The sequence below is a fragment of the Coregonus clupeaformis genome, chromosome 1, assembly GCF_020615455.1.
Source record: "Coregonus clupeaformis isolate EN_2021a chromosome 1, ASM2061545v1, whole genome shotgun sequence".
Taxonomy (NCBI): Eukaryota; Metazoa; Chordata; class Actinopteri; order Salmoniformes; family Salmonidae; genus Coregonus; species Coregonus clupeaformis.
Genome location: NC_059192.1, coordinates 79,203,147 through 79,224,756, shown reverse-complemented (window position 1 = coordinate 79,224,756; position 21,610 = coordinate 79,203,147). Strand labels below are relative to the sequence as shown.

Genomic DNA, 21,610 nt, shown 5'->3' with positions numbered 1-21,610 from the left:
GTCATGCCAGTCCATACTGAGCTCTACTCGGTTAGGCCTACATTAAAAAGGTGCAATCTATAACTTTCATTTCCAGTTAAAAAAGTGCTATTTTTACTTAGCTTCTTGGACAAATGTGTTTGAAGAAAGCAAATAATGACAGTTGCAGACTGCACCTTTAAGCCATGTTAAAATCAATCAGTCAACCAACCATCAGTCACTCAATCACACAAGCTTAGGATGTGGGATATTGGGCTATTTATAAAAACTGTTATGTCTTACAATTGTCAACCAGCCAGGACTAAAATACTAATAAAATCCATTAGAAAAAAAATATAAAAGAGCAAAACTGCCCTTAATAACTATACAGACTTTAAACATCAATACAGTTGAAGTCTGAAGTTTATATATACCTTAGCCAAATACATTTAAACTCAGTTTTTCACAATTCCTGACATTTAATCCTATTCAATATTCCCTGTCTTAGGTCAGTTAGGCTCACCAGTTTATTTTAGGAATGTGAAATGTCAGAATAATAGTAGAGAGAATGATTTATTTCAGCTTTTATTTATTTCATCACATTCCCAGTGGGTCAGAAGTTTACAAACACTCAATTAGTATTTGGTAGCATTGCCTTTAAATTGTTTGAGATGTTGCTTCAATATATCCACATAATTTTCCTTCCTCATGATGCCATCTATTTTGTGAAGTGCACCAGTCCCTCATGCAGCAAAGCACTCCCACAGCATGATGCTGCCACCCCCGTGCTTCATTTTTGGGATGGTGTTTTTCGGCTTGCAAGCAACCCCCTTTTTCCTCCAAACATAACGATGGTCATTATGGCCAAACAGTTCTATTTTTGTTTCATCAGACCAGAGGACATTTCTCCAAAAAGTATGATCTTTGTCCCCATGTGCAGTTGCAAACCGTAGTCTGGCTTTTTAATGGTGGTTTTGGAGCAGTGGCATCTTCCTTGCTGAGCGGCCTTTCAGGTTATGTCGATATAGGACTTGTTTTACTGTGGATATAGATACTTTTGTACCTGTATCCTCCAGCATCTTCACAAGGTCCTTTGCTGTTGTTCTGGGATTGATTTGCACTTTTCTCACCAAAGTACGTTCATCTCTAGGAGACTCCTTCCTGAGCGGTATGACGGCTGCATGGTCCCATGGTGTTTATACTTGCATACTATTGTTTGTACAGATGAACGTGGTACCTTCAGGCGTTTGGAAATTGCTCCCAAGGATGAACCAGACTTGTGGAGGTCTACAATTATTTTTCTGAGGTCTTGGCTGATTTCTTTTGATTTTCCCATGATGTCAAGCAAAGAGGCACTGAGTTTGAAGATAGGCCTTGAAATACATCCACAGGTACACCTCCAAGTGACTCAAATGATGTCAATTAGCCTATCAGAAGCTTCTAAAGCCATGACATCATTTTCTGGAATTTTCCAAGCTGTTTAAAGGCACAGTCAACTTAGTGTATGTAAACTTCTGACCACTGGAATTGTGAAACAGTGAATTATAAGTGAAATAATCTGTCTGTAAACAATTGTTGGAAAAATTACTTGTGTCATGCACAAAGTAGATGTCCTAACCGACTTGCCAAAACTATAGTTTGTTAACAAGAAATTTGTGGAGTGGTTGAAAAACAAGTTTTAATGACTCCAACCTAACTGTATGTAAACTTCCGACTTCAACTGTAACTGTAATGAGGTGAAAACGATCTGGCCATTCTAGGTCATATCTCCTGAGTGGCGCAGTGGTCTAAGGCACTGCATCGCAGTGCTAACTGTGCCACTAGAGATCCTGGTTCGAATCCAGGCTCTGTCGCCGCTGGCCGCGACCGGGAGACTCATGGGCGGCGCACAATTGGCCCAGCGTCGTCCAGGGTAGGGGAGGGAATGGCCGGCAGGGATGTAGCTCAGTTGATAGAGCATGGCGTTTGCAACGCCTGGGTTGTGGGTTCGATTCCCACGGGGGGCCAGTATAAAAAAAATATGTATTCACTAACTGTAAGTCGCTCTGGATAAGAGCATCTGCTAAATGACTGTATATCAGAGTGATGTGATGACAGGTCTAAAGCTTTCACCAGCTAGACCAGAAGGCACACAAACACTTGGGTACCGTTCAGTAGGCACGAAATGAACTGAAAATGCTTTGAAACAGATGGAGTTTTGCCATTGAGAATGTCCCTTTTTGTTGTCCGTTTCCAGAAGTTTTCTCCCGTTTGTCCCTTGTGAACACAACATCAGGTCAACCCTCGGACACAAAGACATAACTGAATCAAAACAGAAAGCCACTGCTGCCATCCCAAATGCCATTTAATTTAGTAAACTGAGAATGCAACATAGGCCTACTGACGGAAAAACAAACTGGTGGTTTGAACTTTGAAAAAAGACAATGGCCGTGTCCGAATGCCCGTACAAGTAGACATTTTAGGTATGCGAAAATATAATGTTTTATAGTAGGCTATGTGAAATTTCGAAAAAAGTGTATGCTTTAAATGCCAGGTTGTCATACTCACTTTGGCTTTTCATCTAGTAGAATCAAAGATTATCTATTATATTGACAAGATAGCCGAGTGAGCACTCTAACAATGGAAATACATGTCCTCAATGATTGAAGGCAGGCGAGATCAGGTGGGACTATTCTAGCCAATGAGAGGGCAGTTACCCGTGTGAACAACAGGCATAACTAAGGTGTTTTTCTAAAAGTTGCCGGAATGCCACATGCATCCACTTATATCAGTACTTATATAATTTGTAACAGCTTAAACATTACAAAACTTATATTTGATCAAATAAGCCTAAAAAAAGGGCTTATCTCAGGCGGACAGATTTTGGGCGGAGTAAATCCTCTTGCTTCGCCTCTTCCTTTCTGGTAGAATTCCCTGCACACTATTGAGGAAGAGAGTCATCTTTTCAGATCCACGTGTGTTTGACAACAGCTGTTATTCAGCTGATAATGAGATAAGGGGATACGCTGTACCCAAATGGCGGGAAACACAATTGCGCATTAGATGATGCATTCTCAGTATGGGTGAGCCTAGTAGGCTATGTTGATATTTGTTGCTAACTGCATACATTTTTACTAAACAGTATGTTCTAAATAGTATGTAGTAGCCTATGATACACAGAATGCAGTTTTATTAAGGAATAGGCAAGACTAGCATGGACCTGTCACAAAGAAATGCTCCTGAATATATCCACCTCCCTTATTTTTGTATTTCTTTATTCCTTACTTTCTCTTTCTTTCCTTGAAAGCCTTGGTGTTTCTGTTCCCTTGACCTCAGAGGTTTTAAAACAAGATGCCAACAGAAGTCAGCTGCCTGTGAAAGCTTCAGGCCAAGTCCTTCACCAATCTTGTCCTCTTCACTCACCACTCCCTCTTCCTCCCTCTCCTTGGTGTGTAGTCAGACTTCACACCATTCAAGGAATACTGCGAAAGCTATAACTACCCCATCTATCCTCTTTCATCTGCTGTTCTGTTTAGGCAGAAATGAAGAAGAAATGCATTTCACTGTACTTGTGCACGTGACAAATCAGTGGTGTAAAGTACTAAAGTAAAGATACACTGAACACAAATATAAACGCAACATGTAAAGTGTTGGTCCCATGTTTCATGAGCTGAAATAAAAGATCCCAAAAATGTTCGATAAGCACAAAAACCTTATTTCTATCAAATTTTGTGCACACATTTCTTTACATCACTGTTAGTGAGCATTTATCCTTTGCCAAGATAATCCATCCACCTGACAGGTGTGGCATATCAAGAAGCTGATCACTACATAGGTGCACCTTGTGCTGGGGACAATAAAAAGCCAGTCTAAAATGTGCAGTTTTGTCACAACACAATGCCACAGATGTCTCAAGTTTTGAGGGAGTGTGCAATTGGCATGCTGACTACAGGAATGTCCACCAGAGCTGTTACCAGGGAATTGAATGTTAATTTCTTTACCATAAGCCGCCTCCAACATCGTTTTAGAGAATTTGGCAGTAAGTCCAAGCTGGCCTCACAACCGCAGACCACGTGTATGGCGTTGTGTGGGCGAGTGGTATCTGTGACCAACAGATGCATATCTGCATTCCCAGTCATGTGAAATCTATAGATTAGGGCCTATTGAAATTATTTCAATTGACTGATTTCCTAATATGACCTGTATCTCAGTAAAATCGTTTGAAATTGTTGCATGTTGCGTTTATATTTTTGTTCAGTATACTTTAAAGTACTATTTAAATCAGGTTTTTTTGTATCTGTACTTCACAATTTATATTTTGGACAACTTTAACTTCACTACATTCCTAAAGAAAATAATGTACTTGTTACTCCATACGTTTTACCTGACACTCAAAAGTATTCTTTACATTTTGAATGCTTAGCAGGACAGGAAAATTGTCAAATTCACGCACTTATCAAGAGAACATCCCTGGTCATCCCTACTGCCTCTGATCTGGCAGACTCACTAAACACACATGCTTCGTTTGTAAATGATGTCTGAGTGTTGGAGTGTGCCCCTGGCTATCCGTAAATTTAAAAAACAAGAAAATGGTGCCGTCTGGTTTGCTTAATATAAGGAATTAGAAATTATTTATACTTTTACTTTTGATACTTAAGTATATTTAGAACCAAATCCTATTAGACTTTTACTCAAGTAGTATTTTACTCTGTGACTTTCACACTTACTTAAGTAATTTTCTATTAAGGTATCTTTACTTTTACTCAAGTATGACTATTGGGTACTTTTTCCACCACTGGTGACAATAAAACTTTAAACTTGAGTGTGGTATCCAGGCCTGATGCAGTGTTGACCTGGCTGACAACACCTACAGTCCCCACACAGCTGACATTCTCAAGACCATTCAGTCATATTTGCCTACAGGGGTGAATGAGTGAGTGAGTCATTGAGCAGCATGGAGTATTCGAGAGAAATAACACATGCTGTGCAGGGGTTGTGAGTGGAGCTCTGCAATTCAGAAGCCGGATAGGAGGGAGGGAAAGGGGAGCCAGTCCAGGCGCATGTAGCCAGCGCTTAGAAAAAGCTAATCCCAATCACTGTGCCCCCTCAGATTTGTCCTGTAATTGGTATTTATTGTAAAATATATTTGTTGTTTTTTTGTAGTATTTTTCTATGTAATACTACTAGCCACCTAGCACTTTTATGAAGTTGGATTTAGCTAGCCCAGATAGGTTCCCAATCTCCCAACCTCATAACTTGCTACCAAGAAGCCATTTCAGGATATCAATCAAGTTAGAGTAGCTAGCTTGTCTAACTATCTTAGCTTGCAAGCCTGCTGGTAAGGTTGGTAGACTTTAGAAAATCAAGCAATTACTAAATGTACTGAATAAGACTCACATTTCCTTTCAATCTTTTACCCAGATTTTAGCAGAGATGCAGAGAAGCATATTTAGTTTCTTTAAAAAAATATAACCGGCAGTCATGAAGATTAAGACCACACAAGAGGAGTGCTTAGATATGCAGAAGAATTCCCCAATCATCCTCACGTACTTTGTGCCCCCTCAGATTTTTGGGGTGCTTGACGCCCGTGGTGTGATTCCATATTATTGTAGCCTATACTGTGTAAGCGTATTAACGCCGCTTCAAAATAATTCCCTCTGTCGGAGCTCTCGCTCCTCTGACTCGTGGAAGTGTCTTTGTGTCTCCCCCTCTAGTCGGCCACCGTCCCGCGGGCCGCAGTTGATCTGGAGTGCACTGTGTCCTGGGTGGGCAAGCTGGAGTGATGTTCCTGCACTCCGTTCACTGCTTCCATTTCGGTGTGTTGGTGGGGGGGGGGGGGGGGTTTCTCATGAGGTGTGAGGTGTGTTTGGAGTAATATGATTTTGTGCTCATTATATATATATATATATATATATATATATTAGAATGTGCACAAAATACATATTCCTGGCTTGAAGTGGTTTGTTTTAGGAATTTGCATGCTTTCTCCTCTTTTTGGTATTCTGTGTGGTTTGCTGTGCTTTTCTTGTATCTTTCTTTCCACATCACTATCTCTACTGCAGGTTCCCGTGGTGTGGGCGTGGATGGTGTGTTAAGAGTGGATTCCAGCTCCCTGGGGATGCAGTGAGGAGACAGTGCATAGGTGGCACCACAGGTTCAAAAGTGGTGTGGCAAAATTTGTACGTGTCTTTTCTGGGGCCTGACGTTTTTCCTGATCTCATGACCTGTTCAGCTAAAACTCTGGGTCCTATTCGTTGGCTATGACAAATCAAATCACCTTTTATTTGTCACATACACGCGTTTAGCAGATGTTATAGCGGGTGTAGTGAAATGCTTGTGCTTCTAGCTCCGACAGTGCAGTAATATCTAACAATTTCATAACATATACCCAATACCCAATACAATTGAAAGACTGGTCATGGCTCACATCAACAGCATAATCCCAGAAACCCTAGACCCACTCCAATTTGCATACCGCCCCAACAGATCCACAGATGATGCAATCTCTATCGCACTCCACACTGCCCTTTCCCACCCGGACAAGAGGAACACCTACGTGAGAATGCTATTCATTGACTACAGCTCAGCATTCAACACCATAGTGCCCTCTAAGCTCATCACTAAGCTAAGGATCCTGGGACTAAACACCTCCCTCTGCAACTGGATCCTGGACTTCCTGACGGGCCGCCCCCAGGTGGTAAGGGTAGGTAACAACACATCTGCCACACTGATCCTCAACACGGGGGCCCCTCAGGGGTGCGTGCTCAGTCCCCTCCTGTACTCTCTGTTCACCCATGACTGCATGGCCAGGCACGACTCCAACACCATCATTAAGTTTGCCGACGACACAACAGTGGTAGGCCTGATCACCGACAACGATGAGACAGCCTATAGGGGAGGAGGTCCGAGATCTGGCCGTGTGGTGCCAGGACAACAACCTCTCCCTCAACGTGACCAAGACAAAGGAGATGATTGTGGACTACAGGAAAAAAAGAGGACTGAGCACGCCCCCCATTCTCATCGACGGGGCTGTAGTGGAACAGGTTGAGAGCTTCAAGTTCCTTGGTGTCCACATCACCAACGAACTATCATGGTCCAAACACACCAAGACAGTCGTGAAGAGGGCACGACAAAGCCTATTCCCCCTCAGGAGACTAAAAAGATTTGGCATGGGTCCTCAGATCCTCAAAAAAATTCTACAGCTGCACCATCGAGAGCATCCTGACTGGTTGCATCACCGCCTGGTATGGCAACTGCTTGGCCTCTGACCGCAAGGCACTACAGAGGGTAGTGCGTACGGCCCAGTACATCACTGGGGCAAAGCTCCCTGCCATCCAGGACCTCTATACCAGGCGGTGTCAGAGGAAGGCCCTCAAAATTGTCAAAGACTCCAGCCACCCTAGTCATAGACTGTTCTCTCTGCTACCGCACGGCAAGCGGTACCGGAGTGCCAAGTCTAGGTCCAAAAGACTTCTCAACAGCTTCTACCCCCAAGCCATAAGACTCCTGAACAGCTAATCATGGCTACCCGGACTATTTGCACTGCCCCCCACCCCATCCTTTTTACGCTGCTGCTACTCTGTTAAGTAAGTATTTATGCATAGTCACTTTAACTCTACCCACATGTACATATTACCTCAACTACCTCAACTAGTCGGTGCCCCCGCACATTGACTCTGCAACGGTACCCCCCTGTATATATAGCCTCCCTACTGTCACTTTATTTTACTGTATATATAGCCTCCCTACTGTCACTTTATTTTACTTCTGCTCTTTTTTTCTCAACACTTTTTTTGTTGTTGTTTTATTCTTACTTTTTTGTTTAAAATAAATGCACTGTTGGTTAAGGGCTGTAAGTAAGCATTTCACTGTAATGTCTGCACCTGTTGTATTCGGCGCATGTGACCAATAAAATTTGATTTGATTTGATTTGATACACACATAATTAGTTAGGAATGGGATTTAAGAATATATACATATATGGACAAGCAATAACAGAGCGGCATGGACTAAGATACAGAATAATATTATAGAATAGAATGCAGTATATACATATGAGATGAGTAGTGCAAGATATGTAAACATTATTAAAGTGACTAGTGTTCCATTTCTTAAAGTGGCCAGTGATTTCAATAGGCAGCAGCAGCCTCTAATGTGCTAGTGATGGCTATTTAACAGTCTGATGGCCTTGAGATAGAAGCTGTTTTTCATTCTCTTGGTCCCAGCTTTGATGCACTTATACTGACCTCGCCTTCTGGATGATAGCGGGGTGAACAGGCAGTGGCTCGGGTGGTTGATGTCCTTGATGATCTTTTTGGCCTTCCTATGACATCGGGTGCTGTATGTGTCTTGGAGGGCGGGTAGTTTTCCCCCGGTAATGCGTTCGGCAGACCGCACCACCCTCTGGAGAGCCCTGCGGTTGTGGGCAGTGCAATTGCCGTACCAGGCAGTGATACAGCCCGACAGGATGCTCTCAATTGTGCATCTGTAAAAGTTTGTGAGGGTTTTAGGTGATAAGCCAAATGTATTCAGCCTCCTGAGGTTGAAGAGGCGCTGTTGCACCTTCTTCACCACACTGTCTGTGTGGGTGGACCATTTCAGTTTGTCGGTGATGTGTACGCCATAGGAAGCTTGAAGCTTTCCACCTTCTCCACTGCGGTTCCGTCGATGTGGATAGGGGGGTGCACCCTCTGCTGTTTCCTGAAGTCCACGATCACCACACTCCCAGAGCCCTCACCTCCTCCCTGTAGGCGGTCTCGTCATTGTTGGTAATCAAGCCTACTACTGTTGTGTCGTCTGCAAACTTGATGATTGAGTTGGAGTCATGGGTGAACAGGGGTGAGTACAGAAGGGGGCTGAGCACGCACCCTTGTGGGGTCCCAGTGTTGAGGATCAGCAAAGTGGAGATGTTGTTTCCTATCTTTACCACCTGGGGGCGGCCCATCAGGAAGTCCAGGACCCAGTTGCACAGGGCAGGGTTCAGACCCAGGTCCTCGAGCTTAATGATGAGCTTGGAGGGTACTATGGGGTTGAATGTTGAGCTATAGTCAATGAACAGCATTCTTACATAGTTATTCCTCTTGTCCAGATGGGATAGGGCAGTGTGCAGTGTGATGGCAATTGCATCGTCTGTGGATCTATTGGGGCGGTAAGCAAATTGAAGTGGGTCTAGGGTGACAGGTAAGGTAGAGGTGATATGATCCTTGACTAGTCTCTCAAAGCACTTCATGATGACAGAGGTGAGTGCTACAGGGCGATAGTCATTTAGTTCAGTTACCTTTGGTTTCTTGGGTACAGGAACAATGGTGGCCATCTTGAAGCATGTGGAAATAGCAGACTGGGAAAGGGAGAGATTGAATATGTCCATGAACACACCAGCCAGCTGGTCTGTGCATGCTCTGAGGACGCGGCTAGGGATACCGTCTGGGCCAGCAGCCTTGCAGGGGTTAAAATGCTTAAATGTCTTAATCATGTCGGCCATGGAGAAGGAGGCCACAGTCCTTGGTAGTGGGCCTCATCAGTGGCACTGTGTTATCCTCAAAGCGGGCGAAGAAGGTGTTTAGCTTGTCTGGAAGTGAGACGTCGGTGTCGGCGACGTGGCTGGTTTTCTTTTTGTAGTCCATGATTGACTGTAGACCCTGCCACATACGTCTCGTGTCGGAGCCGTTGAATTGCGACTCCACTTTGTCTCTGTACTGATGTTTTGCCAGTTTAATTGCCTTGCGGAGTGAGTAGCTACACTGTTTGTATTCTGCCATATTCCCAGTCAACTTGCCATGGTTGAATGCGGTGGTTCGCGCTTTCAGATTTGCGCGAATGCTGCCATCTATCCACGGTTTCTGGTTAGGGTAGGTTTTAATAGTCACAGTGGGCACAACATTACCTATACACTTCCTGATAAACTCAGTCACCGTTTCAGTGTATATGTCTAAATTATTTTCAGAAGCTACCCGGAACATATCCCAGTCCGTGTGATCAAAACATAACTTAACTTAACATTGGACAGTTATTTTCTCACTGACCCGACCGGGCCAGTTGGCCAAGAATCTACTGGCCCAAACATCATTTCTACTGGCCCGGACATGGTGTAGTTTTTAAACACATTGGGGTCATCCAGGGCCTATAGGTTGGAATGTTTTTTCTCTATATACAGCTTTTAATAGGCTATATTTGGTTATTATGATATGTATTAAAAAGCTGTTTAATATAATTTAGCAATGTAAGTCATAACTCTATTCTTTAGAATTGCATTGTATTAATTGCATTATTTGTTTTTTACTAATGTATGTCATTTTGAGAAGATTTGTTTTCACATCTCAAAATAGGACACTGCCCCTTTAAGACAATTATGTTCCAAACGAGATCACCTGGCTACAGCAGGTTAGCCAAGACAAATGCTAAAGTGTATTTTTGTAGCTTTCTTTTTGCAGACTATCAACAGTAGCCAGCATATTGCTAGTATGTTTACTATTGAAGGTTTACTTTTGTAAATCACTTTAAAATAAATAAGCTCAGAGAGTAGATTGATGGCCACTTATTTTTGCTCAGGACAGCTTGCGTGTGCTGTGTGAATGTAGCTATCAACTTCTGTACTGCTTGAGCGCTCGAGAAGTTGTGACTTGTGGAAGCGTAGTGGTGCTTGAATGAACGGGCAATCATATTGCTCAAATACAAATAGCACGACTTTATTTGCATGTAGTCTTAAATGGTTTTCAATGGTAGACTGCGACAGAGCAGGTAAATGTTGAACTGGAATGCAAAAATGCATTGAGAATTTACTGGCCCGGTCGGTGCTGCTGCTTTAAAAGTACTGGGGAAAATGCTGTCTCACCACACGTTTTCCGGTGGCTCTGAGACAGTGTCTGGTGGTCGGCTAGACAGGAGTATTTTAAATATCTGAAACAAAGTAATTAATTCTCTAACTTTTGTGAACATATTGAACGCTGTAATAAAATTGTATTTTTGCATTTTCTAAACTGTCTCATCTTGTGATCTGTAACTGAACTGTGCAGGGAAAACAATAGGCCATTCTTTAAGGTTGATGTCCTTCCCCTCATTAAACAGAAGGTGGTGTAGTCTACTTGGAACTATAGGGTTAGGTTACCTCATGATTAAGAGGAGCCATCCCAGGTGTAACATGGTGAGTGTTTGCTGTCATAAAACAGCCAGTGTTATATTTACATGAGGACCTCCCTTCATTCTAAAAGGTGGTGTAGTCAGTTATTATAGGCCCGCCCATTCCCACCCCCTTTACAAACATAAACTAAAGATATCATGTTGTAATTGAAACATCTGGCACAAGAAAACTGGTTGACAGGCAAACAGACCAAACAAGTATTTTACAACAGGAAAATTGACCAGTGTGGTCTTGAAACTCCCCTCACTTTCACATAGCATGACAGGAAAATGACTAGTGAGGAAATTAACTGGCTAAAACAGTAGCTCTCTTTAAACAGCTACAGGAATCTAACACCTGGAGTATAGAACAGATGTTGTGGTCAGCTTAGTCACACACACGTACACACAAGCACTCACACACATGGCTCGCTTCAGTAGCTGCAGCCCATATGGAGAATGAATGTCTCAACTTTGAGTCACACAGGACAAAACAGAAACAGTCATGCTAATATGTGGTCCTCCCTCGGTTATGAACCAAACCGTCCTGAAACCACTGTTTTCCACAGGGTCAGAGGACATGTAGTTGAGTGAGTGAGAGAGAAAGAAAGAAAGGAAGGCAGGCAGGCAGGCAGTCAGTCAGTCAGTCAGTCAGTCAGTCAGTCAGTCAGTCAGTCAGTCAGTCAGTCAGTCAGTCAGTCAGTCAGTCAGTCTGTCGCTCGCTCGCTCTCTCTCTCTCATGCCTGGGCTGGCAGAACATCAGCAGTGTCCTCAGAGGGAACAGCAGGTAAAGGTGAGGAGATGAATGGTTGAGTTAAACTCCCTATGAGGGAACTGCCAATACCACCAGTCCCTCCACAAAAAGCCCTGTCTCTCTGTCCAATTCCCTATATGCCTCTGTATTGATGGGTCAGTTAAATAACAATCAGTATAGATATTAGAGCTCATCACTGGGATCTATAAGTTTGAGTGGAGCTGTTTGTCTGGGCTGAGAGGGCAGGGAGAGGGAGATAGCATCAGAGAGAGAGGAGGGGAAGTGAAGAGAGAGAGGTGGGAGAGAGAGAGGAGGGAGGGGTGGGAGAGAGAGCGAGAGCAGAGAGAGGGAGATGAGGTAGAGAGAGAGAGAGAGGGAGATGAGGTAGAGAGAGAGAGAGAGAGAGAGAGCGAGAGAGAGAGAGAGAGAAGGAAAGAGGGAGATGAGTTATCTTTATCATCTTCCCTGTCCTTATTCTGGGCATGGTGCATTGGAGGAAGGAAGAAAGGGAGAGAAAATGAGAAAAATAGAAAAGAGAGAGGGGAGGCTGGAGGAGGGAGATAAGGAAGACAATAGGCTTACACTCCAGTCTGAACACCAGTGACTTAAAGGAGTATTAAAATTGCTGTCTCTTTTTTCACATTCTCTTCTCTATGCGTTTATTCAATTTATGTTTTTTAAAAATCATTTCACAATGGGATTAATGTCAATGCTGTCACAGTCCAGGAGTCAGCGCCAATAGCGCAGTACTTAACATTGTAAGGCATCCATATTAGGAACTCCCAGAGTTGTTAGACAAAACAAAACTCCATCAGGTATTTTTCTTTAATCCTTCAACTGAGAACTGACAATCTAGGACACTTTGTCTGACAACTGAGGATGTTTTGTCTGACCTGACAACTGAGGGACTTCTTAATATGAACACCATACACATGAGGACAAAAAAATCGTAGCCCTGTCCGAAAACTACCCTTTCCAACTATTTGCAGACCTGAGGGCAAAATGGAGGGGGTGACTTACTTGTATGTTCTTTCATTGTGTAGTTCTGCCTCAGGGAACCCCAGCATTCCACACACCACTTTGCTGCTGTTGAGGTTCCAGCCCAGATCACACACCTGTCTCCATCTCCCAGCATGCTTCACTTCCACCACACCCTCAGTGATCAGGGCTCGCTTCTTAGTGTGCATCAGGATGGGCCGCAGACGCACTTCCTGAATACGCACCTTGCTGGAATACTGAGAGAGAAGGGGGAGGGGATTTCTTAAAGCTTCACTGTAGAATAGTTTGATCAAGGACACTTTCAAATTCAATTGACCTACACAATGAATTTCCCAACTGGGACAATAAAGAGAGTGATTGACTATTGATTATTTCATTGATTGGCATTGGCAGTATCGGTGGTTGATCAGCAAATACCAGACATTAGCACGTGCCAAAGTTATAGAGTTGGTGGTGCCCACTGTAACTGCTTACCAGGTTGTATAGATGCTGTTTTAGTCTACAGTACCTACTTTACTACTAGAGGTATCAGGGTTAGAGAGTATAAGGTCTAATGCTACCTACCGGGTTGTAAAGGTGCTGTCTCAGTCTGGGGCTCTCCGGGGTGTGTCCGTTCCCCTGATGGGCCTGTCGGGGGTTACTGCGGCTGGCCAGAATGCTCTGCCACTGGGGCGAGGGGCTGACATCCGGACGCAGGGCGACCGACTGACCATTACGCGAACCTGTGACCTGGTCCAGTCGTCGCTCCGGACTGCAGACCACGCCAAGGTCCTCAGAGTGCTTACAGTCATTGACGCCCCAGCCATTATGTTTACAGTCTTTCACAGTCTTCTCTGTGCCGTCACAACGCACGTTGTCCATCCAGATAGGACCTGGGGACGGGGGAAACTGGGTTATTATCGGATATGGACATCAACTTGTCATTGATGGATGTAGGGAGAGGGCGGGAGCGAGGGATACATGGCTGGGTGGGTGGGTTTGTGGGTGTATGTGTGGATGGGTTTGTAGGTGGGTGGGTGGGTGGGTGGGTGCGTGGATGGATGGATGGATTAATTTAATGATTGATTGACTGAATCATCTATCCATTCCTTCATTCACTGATATATATATATATATATATTTTTTTTATAAAAGATGTGCCATATACTGTAATAAGATGCAACTGTGGGACTAGACATCATATGTCTCATCAGCTTCTGTAGGCCTCCAACACCCTTAGAGTAAACACAGTAAATACCACCAATTAATATCATCAAAATAACCCTGCAGTGACTGAGCTGAGTCCGCCACCATCATAAAGATACAAAGATAACTTATGGGACTTCACTGCACTGCTCAATACAGCCGCTGCCTGGCAGGCTGGCGATATACGGCCTGAGAGGAGCATTTGTTTTACAGTAAAGACAGCCTTGCCCTGCCAGCGACGTGCTACACTTGCCTTGGTTTATGGACATTCTTTATTGCCCCCTTTAAATTCCAATTAAAATGGAAGAGCCAGTGAACCAACAGAGCAGTATCTAGGCTAGGCTGTCTAGCACCACCACCCTATCCTGCAGCCTGGTCTCATAGACTAAACATAATACAGTAAACCCGGGACACTGAAATTAGTAGGATATGTTACTTTGGTATTGTTACATAAGACAGATGGTTACTTAAGGCAAAAACGAAAATAGGGTGGTTGGTCGGAGTGGATTGGTGGGCGTATAACACGAACGTCTAGCAACCCAAAGGCTGCGAGTTCGAATCTCATCACGGACAACTTTAGCATTTTAGCTAATTAGCAACTTTTCAACTACTTATTAGTTTTTAGCTACTTTGCAACTACTTGCATGTTAGCTAACCCTTCCCCTAACTCTAACCTTGACCCTTTTAGCACACCCTTCCCCTAACTTTAACCATTTTAGATAACCCTTACCCTAACTCCTAAACTTAACCCTAAGCCCTAACCCTAAACCCTAGCCTAGCTAACGTTAGCCAGCTAGCTATAGTTAGCCACCTAGCTAGAAATCTAAACATATACGTTTTGCAAATTCGTAACATATAGTACATTCTGCAAATTCAGAACATATACGAAATGGAGTGTCTTGATTTACATGCAGAATAATACGAAATGCTCTGAGACCAGGTTGCAGCCTGGGATAGGTTACTGTTGTTGTGAAATTACTAAATGTGCAGCCAATGCAATATGGTAAATCAGGCCCCCCAGTAAAAGTCAAGTGCAAGGTGTGGAGGGTTTGGAGAAAGTTATTTAAGTTAGAAAGCAGGTGCACTCTTTACAGAAAGATAGGCCTATGCACTGACATTTGACAGATGGAAAATATTGGAAATCAACAGGTGACCATGTTTGTTTAATTTACCTTTCAATTGTAAAGAGTATATTATATGTATTATGTTACAGAAATAACATAATAACATAATACAGATAATATTATGATCGTTGCAAAATCCAACACCTGTTCTGGAACATTTACCATCACCCTCTCCATATTTGGCACTGTGCGCCCACGTCATGCCGGTCTGGAAGCCCAGCTCGCGGCAGACGACATTGGCCAGTTTGATGTCCACTTCGTCATCACACACCGTCCCCCACGTGTTGTTGTGCAGCACCTCTACGCGACCCTCGTTATGTCCCCGGGCATAGTTTCCCGCCAGGCGCACCTTGCCTGCGGGAGCCGGAGCGCGCGCGGTCCTGCTGCGTGGTGATGACGACGACGTTCGGCGGGGTTCCGAATACGCGGAGGAGGAGAGGAAGAGGAGGAGCAAAGAACTCAAGCAGATGAGGAAGATGCGAGGCATCATGTCTGAGTATTGAGAGGCGTGGGGGGGAGGAGAGAGAAAGAGAGTCATCAACATCATTTAGTTTTAAATATTGTAATTGATAACAATTTTATTAGTCGATTGGATTTTATAGTGATCAATAGTATTGTATTCAGAGGTGATTATTTCCAATTAGATATTTAGCTCCATAATGCTGCACTGATAGTAAATTGGGGAAAAAAGAGAGAAAGAGATTGCTATCCTCAAACAGGCCAACACTGACATCATCTGGACATAGTTTAGAGATACAATGAAGAGGACCTGATAGAAACCAGTCTAATATGGGCAGAATATGAAGAATCTATTCAATTTCCAACACTAAATTTCCAACATTCTGTTCAACCGCAGAACTATAATTGCATTTCACACAAACTTAGAGGTATAATTAGTCTATAAATATTTCAGTTCTCAAAATCTAACCTCCTATCTGTACAAAATATCACCCTGGGGATACTGAAAAAATTTAACCCTGGACAGACACAGGCAGACCTAGCATTGCACAACACTATAACTTTACTAAATAACTCCACAAATGTTTGAGACATTCACTGTATCCACTGAAACACATGAGTATACACTTAGATTACATTTTACATTGAGTTGCACAGAAGCCGTTATAATAATTTCACTTCCTTAGTGTAATTACATGTAAATACCCCAGAAAGTTATTTGAATCAGAAATTATCAGAAATTGGTGAGTTTGGCACAAAATTCAAAATTTTAATGAAACACCTGTAACATCCAACATCAATGATGCCAGTTTCACAGACCCAGATAAAGCCTACTCCTGGATTCCATTTGATCAGGTGGGTATTTGCATTTACCAGGTATGAATCAATGTGGCTTCATAGGCATAACCTAAAATGATACTTGGACTATGGTTAATCTTCATTTAAAAAGGTTGAGTCACAGACATGGTTGATGTTCATCAAATCACATGTTTTAGTCCTTCACTAACTAATCTAGAATGAAGCAACCACTCACGTTGAACCATCTGAGAAAATCCTTGTATGAGTAGGCAAAAAACATCAGCCAAGAGCCAACATGTAAACTTAACATACATTATCTAGACTAATATACTTCAATTACAATTTGAATTATAAATCAAAACCAAAAGCACTGCAATAAGGTTAATAAAAAGTCTATAAATAAAACCAGCCTAAAATAAGAGTAAAGTGGACTCACCTGTTAGAAAGCTACAGACACAGGGAGAGGAGAGAGTGACTGAGTGAACGAGTGTGCCTACTAGATGAGGTCCCTGGTCAATCCCTCTGCTCCTCCCTCCCTCTCATTCCCTTCCTCCATTCATCACTTTCCTTCCCTCCCACATTTTTCTGTCTCTCACTCCGTGTCCCTCTCTTTCTCGGTCTCTCTTTCTCTCTCTTTCTGTGTCTCTCGATCTTTCTCTGTGTCTCTCGATCTCTGTGTCGCTCTCTTTCTCTGTCGCTCTTTTTCTCACTCTCTTTCTGTGTTTCGCTCTCTCTCTGTGTCTCTCTCTTGTACGAATAGAGCTGAAATGTAGTCACATGTAACAAAGAAAGTCTCTTCTCACAAAGCACTATATCTCCTATACACTCACAGGGAGACATGTCCCCCCCTGTCCCCAGTGAAAGTTGTGCCCCTGTGTGTATATATATATATATATATATATATATATATATAGTTGAAGTCGGAAGTTTACATACACTTAGGTTGGAGTCATTAAAACGTGTTTTTCAACCACTTCACAAATTTCTTTTTAACAAACTAAAGTTTTGGCAAGTTGGTTAGGACATCTACTTTGTGCATGACACAAGTAATTTTTCCAACAATTGTTTACAGACAGATTATTTCACTTATAATTCACTGTTTCACAATTCCAGTGGGTCAGAAGTTTACATACACTAAGTTGACTGTGCCTTTAAACAGCTTGGAAAATTCCAGAAAATTATGTCATGTCTTTAGAAGCTTCTGATAGGCTAATTGACATCATTTGAGTCAATTGGAGGTGTACCTGTGGATGTATTTCAAGGCCTACCTTCAAACTCAGTGCCATTTTGCTTGACATCATGGGAAAATCAAAAGAAATCAGCCAAGACCTCAGAAAAAAAATTGTAGACCTCCACAAGTCTGGTTCATCCTTGGGAGCAATTTCCAAACGCCTGAATGTACCACGTTCATCCGTACAAACAATAGTATGCAAGTATAAACACCATGGGACCACGCAGCCGTCATACCACTCAGGAAGGAGACACATTCTGTCTCATAGAGATGAACGTACTTTGGTGTGAAAAGTGCAAATCAATCGCGGAACAACAGTAAAGGACCTTGTGAAGATGTTGGAGGAAACAGGTACAAAAGTATCTATATCCACAGTAAAACGTGTCCTATATCGACATAACCTGAAAGGCCGCTCAGCAAGGAAGAAGCCACTGCTCCAAAACCGCCATAAAAAATACAGACTACGGTTTGCAACTGCACATGGGGACAAAGATCGTACTTTTTGGAATAATGTCCTCTGGTCTGATGAAACAAAAATAGAACTGTTTGGCCATAATGACCATCCTTATGTTTGGAGGAAAAATAGGGTGGCTTGCAAGCCGAAGAAAACCATCCCAACCGTGAAGCACAGTGGTGGCAGCATCATGCTGTGGGGGTGCTTTGCTGCAGAAGGGACTGGTGCACTTCACAAAATAGATGGCATCATGAGGAAAGAACATTTCTTAAACATCTCAAGACATCAGACAGGAAGTTAAAGCTTGGTCGCAAATGGGTCTTCCAAATGGACAATGACCCCAAGCATACTTCCAAAGTTGTGGCAAAATGGCTTAAGGACAACAAAATCAAGGTATTGGTATGGCCATCACAAAGCCCTGACCTCAATCCTATAGAACATTTGTGGGCAGAACTGACTCAGTTACACCAGCTCTGTCAGGAGGAATGGGCCAAAATTCACCCTACTTATTGTGGGAAGCTTCATGAGGTAGTCACCTGGAATGCATTTCAATTAACAGGTGTGCCTTCTTAAAAGTTAATTTGTGGAATTTATTTCCTTCTTAAAGGGTTTGAGCCAAATCAGTTGTTGTGACAAGGTAGGGATGGTATACAGAAGATAGCCCTACAGTGGGGAGAACAAGTATTTGATACACTGCCAATTTTGCAGGTTTTCCTACTTACAAAGCATGTAGAGGTCTGTAATTTTTATCATAGGTACACTTCAACTGTGAGAGACGGAATCTAAAACAAAAATCCAGAAAATCACATTGTATGATTTTTAAGTAATTAATTTGCATTTTATTGCATAACATAAGTATTTGATACATCAGAAAAGCAAAACTTAATATTTGGTACAGAAACCTTTGTTTGCAATTACAGAGATCATACGTTTCCTGTAGGTCTTGACCAGGTTTGCACACACTGCAGCAGGGATTTTGGCCCACTCCTCCATACAGACCTTCTCCAGATCCTTCAGGTTTCGGGGCTGTCGCTGGGCAATACGGACTTTCAGCTCCTTCCAAAGATTTTCTATTGGGTTCAGGTCTGGAGACTGGCTAGGCCACTCCAGGACCTTGAGATGCTTCTTACGGAGCCACTCCTTAGTTGCCCTGGCTGTGTGTTTCGGGTCGTTGTCATGCTGGAAGACCCAGCCACGACCCATCTTCAATGCTCTTACTGAGGGAAGGAGGTTGTTGGCCAAGATCTCGCGATACATGGCCCCATCCATCCTCCCCTCAATACGGTGCAGTCGTCCTGTCCCCTTTGCAGAAAAGCATCCCCAAAGAATGATGTTTCCACCTCCATGCTTCACGGTTGGGATGGTGTTCTTGGGGTTGTACTCATCCTTCTTCCTCCAAACACGGCGAGTGGAGTTTAGACCAAAAGCTCTATTTTTGTCTCATCAGACCACATGACCTTCTCCCATTCCTCCTCTGGATCATCCAGATGGTCATTGGCAAACTTCAGACGGGCCTGGACATGCGCTGGCTTGAGCAGGGGGACCTTGCGTGCGCTGCAGGATTTTAATCCATGACGGCGTAGTGTGTTACTAATGGTTTTCTTTGAGACTGTGGTCTCAGCTCTCTTCAGGTCATTGACCAGGTCCTGCCATGTAGTTCTGGGCTGATCCTTCACCTTCCTCATGATCATTGATGTCCCACGAGGTGAGATCTTGCATGGAGCCCCAGACCGAGGGTGATTGACCGTCATCTTGAACTTCTTCCATTTTCTAATAATTGCGCCAACAGTTGTTGCCTTCTCACCAAGCTGCTTGCCTATTGTCCTGTAGCCCATCCCAGCCTTGTGCAGGTCTACAATTTTATCCCTGATGTCCTTACACAGCTCTCTGGTCTTGGCCATTGTGGAGAGGTTGGAGTCTGTTTGATTGAGTGTGTGGACAGGTGTCTTTTATACAGGTAACGAGTTCAAACAGGTGCAGTTAAAGAAAAACTAACAGGTCTGTGAGAGCCGGAATTCTTACTGGTTGGTAGGTGATCAAATACTTACAGTGGGGAAAAAAAGTATTTAGTCAGCCACCAATTGTGCAAGTTCTCCCACTTAAAAAGATGAGAGAGGCCTGTAATTTTCATCATAGGTACACGTCAATGATGACAGACAAATTGAGAATTTTTTTTCCAGAAAATCACATTGTAGGATTTTTTATGAATTTATTTGCAAATTATGGTGGAAAATAAGTATTTGGTCACCTACAAACAAGCAAGATTTCTGGATCTCACAGACCTGTAACTTCTTCTTTAAGAGGCTCCTCTGTCCTCCACTCGTTACCTGTATTAATGGCACCTGTTTGAACTTGTTATCAGTATAAAAGACACCTGTCCACAACCTCAAACAGTCACACTCCAAACTCCACTATGGCCAAGACCAAAAAGCTGTCAAAGGACACCAGAAACAAAATTGTAGACCTGCACCAGGCTGGGAAGACTGAATCTGCAATAGGTAAGCAGCTTGGTTTGAAGAAATCAACTGTGGGAGCAATTATTAGGAAATGGAAGACATATAAGACCACTGATAATCTCCCTCGATCTGGGGCTCCACGCAAGATCTCACCCTGTGGGGTCAAAATTATCACAAGAACGGTGAGCAAAAATCCCAGAACCACAAGGGGGGACCTAGTGAATGACCTGCAGAGAGCTGGGACCAAAGTAACAAAGCCTACCATCAGTAACACACTACGCGCCAGGGACTCAAATCCTGCAGTGCCAGACGTGTCCCCCTGCTTAAGCCAGTACATGTCCAGGCCCATCTGAAGTTTGCTAGAGTGCATTTGGATGATCCAGAAGAGGATTGAGAGAATGTCATATGGTCAGATGAAACCAAAATATAACTTTTTGGTAAAAACTCAACTCGTCGTGTTTGGAGGACAAAGAATGCTGAGTTGCATCCAAAGAACACCATACCTACTGTGAAGCATGGGGGTGGAAACATCATGCTTTTGGGCTGTTTTTCTGCAAAGGGACCAGGACGACTGATCTGGGAAAGAATGAATGGGGCCATGTATCGTGAGATTTTGAGTGAAAACCTCCTTCCATCAGCAAGGGCATTGAAGATGAAACGTGGCTGGGTCTTTCAGCATGACAATGATCCCAAACACACCGCCCGGGCAACGAAGGAATGACTTCGTAAGAAGCATTTCAAGGTCCTGGAGTGGCCTAGCCAGTCTCCAGATCTCAACCCCATAGAAAATCTTTGGAGGGAGTTGAAAGTCCGTGTTGCCCAGCGACAGCCCCAAAACATCACTGCTCTAGAGGAGATCTGCATGGAGGAATGGGCCAAAATACCAGCAACAGTGTGTGAAAACCTTGTGAAGACTTACAGAAAACGTTTGACCTGTGTCATTGCCAACAAAGGGTATATAAGAAACTTGTATGTATTGAGAAACTTTTGTTATTGACCAAATACTTATTTTCCACCATCATTTGCAAATAAATTCATTAAAAATCCTACATTGTGATTTTCTGGATTTTTTTTTCTCATTTTGTTTGTCATAGTTGA

General features: G+C 43.2%; 1 protein-coding gene across 1 annotated transcript in view; it reads right to left on the bottom strand.

Annotated features, from left to right (window-relative positions):
• Nucleotides 1-16,999, bottom strand: part of LOC121574825 (lysyl oxidase homolog 4-like) — a 65,442-nt gene extending 48,443 nt beyond the window's left edge. The window contains exons 1-4 of the mRNA XM_045222883.1: nt 16,808-16,999; nt 15,277-15,606; nt 13,370-13,677; nt 12,827-13,041 (exon numbers count right to left, since the gene is read on the bottom strand). Of these exons, the coding sequence (XP_045078818.1) occupies nt 12,827-13,041; nt 13,370-13,677; nt 15,277-15,604 (851 nt within the window). The 5' untranslated portion in view covers nt 15,605-15,606; nt 16,808-16,999. The remainder of the gene's footprint in view (nt 1-12,826; nt 13,042-13,369; nt 13,678-15,276; nt 15,607-16,807) is intronic.
• Nucleotides 17,000-21,610: the final 4,611 nt, after the last annotated feature.